This window comes from Gymnogyps californianus, chromosome 3, assembly GCF_018139145.2.
Source record: "Gymnogyps californianus isolate 813 chromosome 3, ASM1813914v2, whole genome shotgun sequence".
Lineage (NCBI taxonomy): Eukaryota > Metazoa > Chordata > Aves > Accipitriformes > Cathartidae > Gymnogyps > Gymnogyps californianus.
In genome coordinates this window covers 106,054,366-106,066,800 of record NC_059473.1, presented here as the reverse complement: position 1 = coordinate 106,066,800, position 12,435 = coordinate 106,054,366, and the positions used below count along the sequence as shown (strand labels likewise).

Sequence of the window (12,435 nt, the reverse complement as noted above, 5' to 3'; positions counted from 1 at the left end):
CCGGCTACATTTTTTGCCTGATTTGAGAAAAAAGGGCGAACTGTGAAACTCTACCGGGCACAAGTGTGTGCACTGGGGGGGGCACGGCACGGCACGGCACGGCGCCGCACGCGTGCGCGGGGGGGGGGCACGCAGGCAGGCAGGCAGGCGGTTGGCGGCCGCCTCGGCCCCGCCCGCCTCACCTGCGGCAGGTGCGCGGCTCGGCGGAGCCGCCCCGGCGCGGCCCAGTACGGCGGCGGCGGCCGTGGTGAGGAGAGGCGGGGCGAAGCGAAGCGAAGCAAGGCAAGGCGAAGCGGGGGTGCCCCGGCCCGGGCAGGAGTGAGTATCCCCGTGGGGGGCAGGTGGGCTCCTTAGCGGGGCGAACCGCGGCGGAGTGCTCCCGCCCTCCTCGGCTGCCACTGGGGCTTCGCCCGCTGAGGCGGTGGCCCGCTCCATCCTGCCCGCCGCCTCCTCATTCTCCTCCCGGGCGAGCGGCCGTCTGTCCGGAGAGCCGCTGGGGCGGGCATGGCAGGGGGGGAGGAAGCCGCCCGCCTCCCCTGTCGCTGCAGAAGCCACCCAGAAGGGCGCAGGGCGCTACGAGGCCAGTCAGCCCTTGGCGGGCTGCTCGGGTTGCTGCCCTGTGGGTCTCTGCCGCGCTGAGCCGGTCAGGCTCTCACCGCAAACTAAGCAAACGTGCTCTTACACTGCGAGCAACGCTTAGTTTTTCTACTGATTTCCTTTCTCGCCCAATGTTGCGGCATGTGGTGCATCCTTCAAGTAGAAATTTAAGAAGCGTCAAACACGGTGTTGGCCTCAGCAGGCTGCTGGTGAAGTTGAGCACACGCGCGCTTCGCTTTCCAGAAGAGCTTGAGTATTTTTTTTGTATCTGTCTTCATCTGTTGGGATATCCCGTGTACCTGGCTGGGTTTTGTAACGCTGGCCACCGGCCCGGCGAGGGCAGGGTGTGGCCGGGACTGGATTCCTCTGCTGCTTTTAAGACTTGTTTGCCTTGTTTTTCAGTCAAAATGTAGCACTTTGGAGGTTAAATGCCAGATTCTAAATTTTGTGCCAAATCTGTGACTTTCAGATGAAAGTGATGACTGATTAACTGTTACAACCTGAAAAGCTTGTATAACATATTTTCTGTGGAATGGAACAAATAGCACGTTTCCTTTTGTGCAACTTCATATGCTGGCCTGCATACGTCACTTTTTTTTGTAAATGCAGTTGTACAACTGCGTTTTTTAATATTTATTTATTTTACTTTACAGTGGAAATGATTTGTAATCAGAAACATTGATTCTCTATTCAGCATTCCCCTCCTTATGCACTGCAGCACTCTGCTGCCGCACAGGTCTGCTTGCAGGTGTCAGGAGTGCAAGGTGGTGGAGCCAGAGGGGGGCCATGGCACCGCTCAGTTATCAGATGCAGCCTCGACGAAGGAGAGAAGGGCGAGATGAGTCGGTTGTGTAGTTCTCACATGTAGCTCTGCCATGTTATATAGCCTGAGCAGTGTAGAGTGCCTTTATTGCTGCTTTCTATCAAGTGGAGTGCCTTGAGGTGTCAATATAGGAAGTAGGTTCCCCACCACCACCACCTTTCTCTGCATTTGTGGGTCAGGGGAAAGTAAGGCTGTATATAGAAGTGAGTGCTTTGAGAGACCATTCCGGAGTTCATATAAAACCCGGTAGTTGTATGTGTGTATGTTGCATGTAGATACATGCCTAGCTCTAGCTTTGAGACAAAGTATTTCATGTTTCTATGTCTTGGGGAGGGGAGTGGGGAGGATTGTTATCTTAAGCGTTGTTCTGCATTCTCAGCCCTCAGTAGTCGAGAGTCACAGTCTGTACGTTCTTCAGTTAATGTCAACTTCATACGTTTGAAATGAACTGTAACAGATTCAGTGTTCTTTGTCTTGTATCATGGTTTCTCACCACTAAGAATTACAATTTCTGATGTGATAAGCTCTCTGTGTTTTGGGGTTTCTTTAAACATCTATTACATTGTTGTAAAAGAGCCTGTAGTGCAAGGCTGCTATGAAGAATAGGCTGTATGACTTAGTGGGAGAGAAACGCTATTGTGAAGAAGACAGTCTGAGAGCTTAGGTAGAACTAGGGCTCTTCAAACTCTTGATAAATAAATATCAAGCACTTACACTTCTTTTTTTTCAATGTTCATTCCTTTTAGTTTGAAGAAATGTTTCTTGTGTGATTAATTGTAGAAATTAATTCGTTGTGGGAATTAGTAACTTAGATATGGCATGTGCACATAGGGAATTGGGACATCTATGAAATGGGGAAATGAGAGGGTCAGAATGATAGTGACAGTTTTATTGATAGAAGTGTTAAATATTTTCTGCAGGAAATAGCTAGAGTCTGTATTTTGTTAAGGTACCCAAATATTTTTTCATGTAGGTTATTATTGTAGCATATGGGGCTATTGTGTAGTGCACATTGGGGTTGTAGTCTGTTACATTTTTGTTCTCTGTATGCTTCTGTACCTGGTGAGAAGATAAACAAGATGGGTTTTAGGATTTTTTTCTGAAAAGTACAGCTTTGTTTTAGTTAGAGCTTTCTTGTGCAAAGATTAATGTAGTTGTTTACCTGCTTGGATTGCCTTGAAGTGTATTCTTCGTGATTAAAATAGAATTAGCAAGCCAAAGTTGGGATTCCCTTTGGGATTTTCCCCTTACCCTCATGTCTAAGTTTCACATATCATACCAACTCTTGTATTAACATGAGGAGAGACAGGCAGAACTGAATTCCTAGCTCTTACTTAGCTTCGGTCATGCTCCTTATCTTGCTTGGTGGGAGCACCCAATCCCTTTGGTACCAACTACACATCAAACATATTACAATAAGCGTATATGAAAGACTTGCTAAAAGGCTTTCAGGTAGACAGTTTCCCAGGGCTTGGGCGGCAAGGTGGATAGGTGTGGTGGCGTGTTTTGAGCAAAAGCCTGCAATCCTCCCAGTACAAATTCTTGGAAGAGTTCACTTGTTAGTCTCAGACAACCCGCAGGGTAACTCTGCCTTTGGTGCTTGTTGTAGAGCGTACCACTGTCTCTATATTCTTGAAAATGCTGTTTTCTGACTGTCGTTGTACAAACTGAGTGATTTCTTCCCCAAGCCTCTTGTGTTTATCCTCTCTCCTAGTGCAAAGGCTACAACTCAGTTGTAGAACTGTGGACTCGGGATTTTAGCATTCTTGTAATTGCTAAAAATTGCAAGGATTTTTGAAGACTTCTAGCTACAGGTGTTCCACTGCTCTGCCTCCCGTGCAGTTGAATGGATGTCTGATGTGCTTTTTGGAACAAATCCTCTGATTCAGCTGTGCCTCGGGCAGTTAGCGTCTGTCTTCACATGCCACAGTTCCTTAGAAATAAGGAGGCATCACCTAGTTGAAACATCTTGCATACACAAAGGGAAGACATTTTTCTTTTAAGTGCATTGTTCAGCTATGTCGGTTGTGAAAGCACACATTAGAGTCTTCCAGTGCAGCTCAGCTGCCACTTTGCAAGGCCATGTAGTTCCTGCTGTAGTACTTGTACCCTGACATGACTCTTGCTGTCTCTGACATAGCACTAACTACTCACACCAGGCTTGTTGAGGAACAGTACTGCATGAAAGTTGGTAAAATTTCAGGAATGCAAGTGATGAGGAGCAGGGTAGAAATACCTGAGATTAGTGTAAGGCTTCACTGTACAGAGAGACCCTGTTTTTCTCCTTCTCAACTTGCTTCCATTGCCTTACACTGATGTCTCTTCTGTTGCCTTCTGTCTCCCTTGCTGTTCTCCAGGTGCCTATGGCAGAATTGTACAACATAGACAATTGGCATGAACCTCTGTGTTAATAATTGCTACTTTCTCATTCCCTGCTACTGCTTTCCTAGACTCCTTTTTGCCATACCATTAGTGCTTTCCAGCAGGATGATCAAAGTGCACATTCTGAGGCTTTCCTCTTTCATCCTCCTTGGAGTCTCGAGGAGACAGTATCTGCTTGTTGCTGTTGGCTCCAAAACCAGGAGTAAGGAGCTCAGGCTCTGACAACAGAAGTCTGCTGGGTTTCAACTAAAGGCAGCGGTTATTGCCTTTATTTTATTCCATCCTTTTCCTTCAGGTTCCTTTTCAACTTCTGCCACTATTTCCTTGGACTCCACAGATCTTTTTTTGACATTTCATTGACCTGGCTGCTTTGCTGTCTACCATTGGCTTCAAGTGTTGGAATTAGTAAATGGAGAGAGACTGGTGGAGACATGTTTAACATAGTCTGCTGCTTGTCATCCACTGCTCTATATCGCTTCACTTTCTTGGGTTAGGCAAAATGCTTACGATGCACACCTTGCATGCTGTTCTAGGAATTCCAAGTACCAGATGAATCCCAAGGCTGGAGCTGGCTACCACAGTACCACGATGTTACGCATTTGTGAAACCAAAATTACATTCATCTCTTTAATTGTAATGCTGAATTGAAATCTCTTGTTTAGGCTCTTTTCCAACACTGCACTGTCTTGCTTTTCAGGTTTCTCTTTCCCATTAGATGTTCTTCTTTAACCTTTGTTGACTATGCTAGTTCTCGTGTTTATGAATGTTCTTAATCATTTTTTTTAATGTTCTCTGTTCATACAAGCTTTTTAGCATTGATGTTGCTGCTATAACCATGGGTATTTGAAAATCAGCTATGCTTTAATGTATTCTTGTGCTGTTTCTGAACTTTTAGTGAAGTGGAAGTGAAGACTGAATTACTGTCTGAGGCTCGTAGAAGGTATTTGCCATTGTTTTTTCTTCTTTTTGTAACCAAAAAAACTCAAAACCACCTTCCACCAAATACTTCAAAGCTCATATATACATGGGCAACATGTGTGAAATCTGCATGTGAGGCTTTGTCTCCACTTTATCATCAATCTTCTTTGAAACTGTACTTTTGATGTTCAGGTCCTCATAACACTACCATGCTTTATTTCATCTGTTCATATTCAGCAGAATTTTGATTATATCAGAATTAGTTATAGCTTTTAAGTAAAAAGGCTTTATTTATTCTTTATTACACCTTGCTCAGATAATTTCACCAAATGTTCAGCCAACACATTATTACTGTTAGTCAGAATGTAAATTAGAGGCTGACGCACTTGCCTCATCAGCTTACAAATTAAGCAGTTAATCAATTTTGGTGTGATATTCCCCCATGGGGTTTGTGTTGCTGACTCACATATGCTCAATATCTTCTCCTTTCAACAACAAGCAGGAGTGCAAATGAAGCTTGCTCCCAGCTGAGCATTCGCTGGTCATGGCATTCCAAATCCATCAGTCAGTATATCCTCCTGATAGATATTATTGTCTTATTGCTCCTGGTTACCTCTTTCCTGAGCATTAGTTGAATACAAAACAGACAATTATATATGCATACTTAAAAGCTAATAGTGAAGACAGTGCTACAGAATTATTCCTTCTGTTACTGAACAGGTAAACTGAACATGGAACTTCTGCTTGTTTCTAAGTATTTCATATGGTATTTTTATTAAAAAGCAGATATTTCTATAACAGCTGTTCAATAGACTTGCAATATTAAATCAGTTTTTAAGAAAATAATTTTACAGTTCAAATCCTAAGGTAAGCTTGAGGGGGAAGAGGACAATTTGATAGGTGAACAGAAGTTTAAACCATTTTTGATGTCCCAGAAATCCCACTTATGGTTTTGTCTGTTTAGGCAAGGAATGCATGCAAAGATAAGGAAGAGGAGAGTGAGAGGAGCACAGAAGTTTATTTTATTTCTGTGTAATCTAGAAGCTGGATAATGCTTGCTTTTGCTCCGTGATGTTTTTTTATCTCTGCAATGTTTTTTTATCTCCAGTGTGCACATGTCTTATTTTCATTGTCTTGATCACTTTGCTCTGAGTCCCGCATGGTCAGGCACGTAAATGTGCATTTTACCACAGTTAAAATGAAGTGTATCTTCATGAAATGTGTATCTTGGGTAGAATGGGTAGGTGACCCTCCCCAAAATTGAGACCTCTAGACTTATAAAGTATCTTAAGTAAAAACCTACATACAAAAGTGTTCACCTGATGATGCAAACGGACATGCACTGTGTGTTAAAATATTAATTATAAGTTATAATATGCTAAAAGTGTATTATTCGTGCCTTCTTGAGAAGAACGGTGTTGCAATATGCTTTTTGAGACTGCCTCAATGTATCTCCATACAAAAGCAAAAATCTTCCTATTTTTCTCTTACGACATGCTGGTCATGTTTCTCCTCTGACCTTGAAAATGCAATGTCAAGTACAAACAACAGAAGTGATGGAGACATTTGCTCCAGCCTGGTTTGTTAATCTACCAAAAGCAGTTGTCTGTTCATGTTTTGTTTGGGCTACACTGGTCTTTCTTCTTGCTGTGTCCGTGTAGCCAGGTTCCAGCCTAGTGAACCAAGGAAGAAACACATGTTCAAAACTCCTGCGAGCTGGCTTACAATTTTAGTGCCTTAACAGTCAGAGAAAATTGCACATACCAATAGCTTTTTCTGAAGGTCCTGAGCTCTTAGAGTTTAGAGCTTCACCTTCCCTCATCCTTTCACACACGGGCACTTGGCCATCATCTTAACTTTCTGAAAACAGAAGGGATGATTAGGAGATAGATTAGTATGTCTTCTCTCTGTTACCGCAATGCAGTTTAGAGTCTGTTGCATTCTATGCATTTATTTCCTTCTGTTCACAGAGAGGCTGATATTTCTGCACAACCTTCTGATGTCTGCTGTCACTTCAAACTCTCCAATGTTATACCTGCTGCGTTTTCACCAAAGCCAAATGTTGCTACAAGCTTTCATGGGGAAGCTAGTTCAGAGACTCAGCTGTCAAAATCTCTCTTGTTCTGGGAATCTTCCTTCTTGCTTGGAGAACATACAAGAGGAATATACTTCACTTTGAAAAGTAGACGTGTAATTCCTATTCTAGTCAATGGAGCCTGGACAGAAACTTGGCTGACTTGCCGCTAGGCATTTCACTTAGTCTGAGCTGAATTGCTTTCCAAGCTTCATTGATTTAATCTCAAAATTTATTTAGTCCTCACCTTAATGGTTTTGGGTAGGAATGTTGCCCAGAGTGAAGAGGTGAATGAATGTTCAGGGAACACCAATTAAAAAACTAGGCCACTTTTTTTGACTGAAAGTTGTTTCTCTATGCATGGCCTTTTCTATGCTTTTGTGAATTTAAGAACAGTGGAATTTTATGGAAATACTGTCGCTAGTTCTTTTCAGAGAGGAGACATGAGGCTAGATGCATCTTTGGTCTGACAATATATTCACATGTTGTTGGGACAATTTGTTGCTGATAAACTTGGAAATGGTGGATGTTAATATGTCCAGACAGGAAAACAAGAATAATTTAAGTGATAGCTTTGATGGGTTTTAGTAGATGTAAAAATCAAGATGAACTCATATCTTTTTATCTGCAATAAGGCCTCTTTTTGCAAATCTACAGGTGAAACATTACTATTCATACATAAAGTGGTATTTATACTGTTGCAGAATATGAATATCTTACAATACTTGATTCTGTTCAGTAGTCGATTAATGACAGCAGATCTGGTAGATCTAAATCGAATCAACAGTCTTCTGTAGCATTTATGATCTCGTGGATTTGGGGGGTAAATTTCAAGATTTTTTGTGTTTGCTACCGTAGTCTACAGCTTTATAAAGCAAACATAATCTATCCCTAATCCCTGCTTTTTTCTCAGTTGAAATCTGCAGAGGTGCTTATGTTGGATCACATTGGAGAGAAAATATTGATAAGCCCTTCAACAGAAAGTAGATTTCTAAAGGCAATTTCTTAGTCTGAAACAGAATTTTGTTCACTTTCAGAACATGCTGCAAGTTTAGCTCTGTAAGAAATCTCCTGAAGACATGTTAACCTTTTAGTGTTCATTGGTCAACAGTTGCCGGTTTGAAGGACAGCAGAGTTCATGGTGGTACAGAGAAGAGCAATTAGAGTGATGAGAGTGATGGAGCAACTACCTTGAGGAGAGACTAAGAAGGCTGGGACTCCTGAAGAAGTGGAGAAGGCTTGGGGGCTGTGGCTATTTATAAAAGCATGAAGGTAGTGGATAAGTTGAATGCAGTAGCTGTTCACCAGAATTCATGAGACTTGAACTAGCAAGCGTTCACTGTTACTAGTAGATTAATTTAAAATAGATCAAGTGTTTCTTTAAGTAGCAGGTAGTGAACTGCTGGTGCAGGAGTTCTGGAGGCAAAGAGTATCAGCAGGTTTGGAAAGGTATTAGACAAATTCATATGCAACAAGCCCATAAATAAATATTAACAGGAACAACTGAGGATGTATCTCCAACATCCTTGCTGTTACCAGTGTGGATTCTGAGGAACTACAAGGGGAACAGATTGCAGAAAAGAACCCAGCTTGTGTGCTCTTCCTGAGTGACGTCTTCGGTTACAACCATCAGAGACAAAATATGGGTCTGATGCAGAAGATTGTTTCTTATATTTGCTGTTTCCCCATTTGTTTGGTTTACTCTTTATTTGTAAAGAATCAGTTTTCCCATGCAAATTACACTGTTTTATTTTTATATAAGCTATCCCAAACTGACCATAGATATAATTTCTTATTTCTTTCATGTTTTACAGTGAATAACCCTATACCTTCCAACCTGAAGTCAGAAGCTAAAAAGGCAGCTAAAATATTACGAGAATTTACAGAAATAACTTCCAGAAATGGACCAGATAAAATCATACCTCGTGAGTAAAGAAAATGTTTTGATTCAGCTAAAACCTCCAGCACTCCCCTGTGTTGCAATCATGCTCTCTTTACCAATTCCATCTGTTTTCACTGACCATAACTTAGAGAGGAATGAAGATCTGGGGTGGCGTAACTTTTGTGGAAACATTTTGGAAGTAAAGGGGTTCAGTTTGCTGTATTCTAGCCAGACATTACTTACTGGGAGAGATCTTTTGCAAGTTTACAACCACAGGGTATCTGCACAGGAAGGCTTCTCTCTGGGGTGGATGGACTGTCTTATGCTCACCCTGTGAATGTCTGTTCTTAAGGGAGAACCTGGAATAGTAGCTCTAGTTCTTGAATATCTGTGTTTATTAAGATTAGCTAGATGAAAATAAGTTGAAGGAAAGATCAGGCTGCATTTCTCCTTTGATACTGATTAAGCACTCTTATTTGCTGCTGTCCTCTTTATTTTTGCAATTGTTATTCTGTGTTTCTCCTAGTGTCTTCCTTCATCTGGTGTTGCTGGTTGTGGCTTTGAATTTGTAACTATTGTGTTGCAGAAGGTCTGTAATAAGACTTGCAAGATGATGACACTTTATTTGCCACAAACACTGTCTAATGATATAAGCTGATTAGGCTGCTGTGTGTCACTGTGATTTAAATTCAGACTCCTCTCCTCCAAAAATCTGTAGAGACGTGGATGTCAACTATTCACTGCCTCTTTATCTTGCTAAGGGTACTCACATACAATGTTTGTGGCAATAAGCAAACTAATTCTGTATGAGCTAACTGGGATAGCTGAAGCGGTTGTGACAGTGTAGAGATCAGCACAGGCTAATGTGACCTGTGACTAGCTTAGTGGTTGACTATGGAGTGGAGGCATCATTATCAGTTCAGCTTTTTTGCAGTTTTCTTTAAGCTTTTGCTTTGATTATTTGACTCTTATGTGTTCAAAATTGTTAAATGTAGCATTTTATTTTCCCCTTCTCTTAGAACTTCTCTTACAATATCTTGAATAAATGATTTTGCCGTTTCAGCTCATGTAATAGCTAAAGCCAAAGGCCTTGCAGTTTTGTCCGTTATCAAAGCTGGATTTTTGCTGACCGCTCGAGGCGGAAGTGGAATTGTATTAGCTCGTCTTCCTAATGGAAGTAAGTGGATATTTTCCTTTTGTACTTCATGGGAGAATTAAAAGAAAAAAAAAATTTTGTTCATTATTTCTTTTTATAGCAAAAAACATGAGATGTGTAAAGAGTCAAGCCAGTAGGTAACAATGTTTGGTTTGAAAGCTGTTTTCCAAATTTTGTACCTACTTTTGACCAGATGTAAATGCTTTCAGTATCTTTGTAGAAAAGGATGAAATATAAAAGCGTATAGTTTAAAACTCATTAGAAGAATGGTTTATATCCAATTATGGACAACTGTATGATAAATAATTTATAACAAAGATTTGTTTAGGTCACGAGGGTTTGTATTTCTTAAATTCCTTCCTGTGGGATAAACCAGTATAGTTATGCGATTCCATTGTAGTGGTTTTGAACAGAGTTTTAAATAGAGAATTTTTTAGCATTTTTTAACTGTAATAATAAAATGAGTATTTCTTGTAACATGTGGTAAAAATTCTGTAAATTTGTCTTGTTTTGCATGACAGCCTGGTCTGCTCCTTCTGCAATAGGAATTGCTGGCCTTGGTGGTGGATTTGAAATTGGAATTGAGGTATAATTTTGCATTTGAAATACTTGTTGGTAACTTTTTTTGCAAGAAATTAAGATGCATTGACAAAGATCTAAATGTTAGTGAGAGAGTACAATCTATTTTTCTGTGTAAAAAAGCTATCATAAAATTCATTTTTGCAAGACAAACAAAATAGGTGTTTTGATCCTATCAGTCTAATTGCTTGAAGAGATTTAAATGAAAAGAAATGACATAACAGCTATTTCCTCGATTTCTCACTTCTAGCAGACTGAATTTTTCCCTTATGGAAAGCTTCCTGTTGATGTTCACGTATAAGCCAATTAGAGTTAATTAAAAGTATCCTATACTTAATACTCTATCAAATGCTTTGTTAAAGAGCACAAAGACTCCATCTGGCAAGAAAGAGTGAAAGGAATTGAAGGTGGAGTAAACTGGAGCCTAGCTAATGTTACTGTACTTCATGCATTTCGCACTCAAACTTGTGATTACTGACTTCACCCTTCAGTTTGGGAACACCAAAACTGATGGTGCCTCCTCTGAAGGAATGCTACAGAAAATGAGCCAGTTTCCAGCCAGTAGAAATGGTTAAGTAAGGGACTCTCAACAAGTTCAGAGAAATCCTGTTGATCTGAGCCCTGACAGAGCTCTGCCTCTGCTTCCCGTCTCTTCTTACTCACAGCTCCTTGACCTTTGTTTGTTTCCATCTTTCCCCCTCTTTGCCACGCTAGCCTCCACTCCTGTCCTTCTTTTGTCCTTCTGTTTAGCTTCTGTTCTGGTGATTCCCAAAGCAAATCAAAGTAACAGTATGCTGCCAACAAGATCTCTTGCTATGGGCGTTCTGCTCTTCAGAAGAATCCATGCATAGCTGATCTGGGTGGTCCATGCCAGCCCCCAGTGTGTCTTGTACAACTAAGCAGCAATCCTTTCCTGACAGCCAGTCAGCCAGCACTCACGTAATGAGCAACAGATCGATATTTTATTGTATCCTCATTGTTCACTGTGTGATCTCGGGCATTATTGCTGTGCACTTTTTAAAGGATGCTGTGAATACAAAATTATTAATTTTTGTAGGGATTTTTCTTTGGTTTTCCTGAATGCAGGATCTGAATTCATTACAAAACATTGAGTTTGAGCCCCAGGGTCTGGTGGTTTGCTTTTTTGTTGTTGTTGTTGCTTTTATGACAATGAAACAGACTCTTCATGTACTTTGATTAATCTATGAAACTTTTCCTGTAATCATCTCCATCTGATATTTTAGATAATGTAACCATTTACTATTGATACTTAAATAATTTCAGTACAGAAGCTATTTCTGAGAGGGTGTTTTTTCTAAGCAATATTGTGCCCTTCATTTGAAATTTTAGTCAGCTTACAAAACACTGTTTCCTTACTGACGTTGTTATAACACAATCTTATTTATTTCTTCTAGAGAAGAGATGCTATTCAGAAATACCTAAGTGGCTTAGGAGCCCAGAGTCTAATTTCAACATTCTTTTAGTCATATATAAACTTAAACCTTGTAGACATTGGTTGAATATTATTCCTGTAGGAGAGATTATAGTTGGCATAGTTGTAGTGGTACTTAAGGGTGGTTTTAAAAAAGAAGGAAATCACAGACTTCAGAAGTCATAGTAAACAACTTGGTACCTCAAACTGAAGACCAATTTTAAAATTCATCTAAATGCTTTCCTTGAAGGTTTTCTCACTATGGATTCATTTAGCTTTAGCTAATGGGTAAGAGGAGGTAGCAGCATCCTGAATTACATTCTCTCTCCATCCATGGATGATTCAGAAACTACTCATGTCAGCCATCTTTTGTTCGGGATGGGGTGGAGGTTACCAGGGGTCTAATAACAAAGGCCTCTGTTGTGCTACGTGCAATACTTCTGGGCCAGCCTTGTTTTGCAAGTAATCTGGTATTTCCTCTTGTATTCCCTGCTGTCACTGTTTGGAATTTGGGGTAAGTTGAAAGTTTTTTCTGAACCTGGCTTTCAGTCAAGTCCATCAGATGAAAGATCAGGTACAGTAGTCCTTGAGT

The 12,435-nt window shown here is 40.8% G+C and overlaps 1 protein-coding gene across 3 annotated transcripts in view; it reads left to right on the top strand.

Moving 5' to 3' along the window:
* The first annotated feature begins 262 nt into the window (after positions 1-262).
* The window catches only part of SH3YL1 (SH3 and SYLF domain containing 1), a 48,835-nt gene continuing 36,662 nt past the window's right edge, over positions 263-12,435 (top strand). For all 3 annotated transcript variants that reach the window (XM_050894311.1, XM_050894310.1, XM_050894312.1), the window contains exons 1-4: positions 263-318; positions 8,609-8,719; positions 9,740-9,853; positions 10,354-10,418. In XM_050894311.1, coding sequence (XP_050750268.1) covers position 318; positions 8,609-8,719; positions 9,740-9,853; positions 10,354-10,418 — 291 coding nt within the window. In that variant the 5' untranslated portion in view covers positions 263-317. The remainder of the gene's footprint in view (positions 319-8,608; positions 8,720-9,739; positions 9,854-10,353; positions 10,419-12,435) is intronic.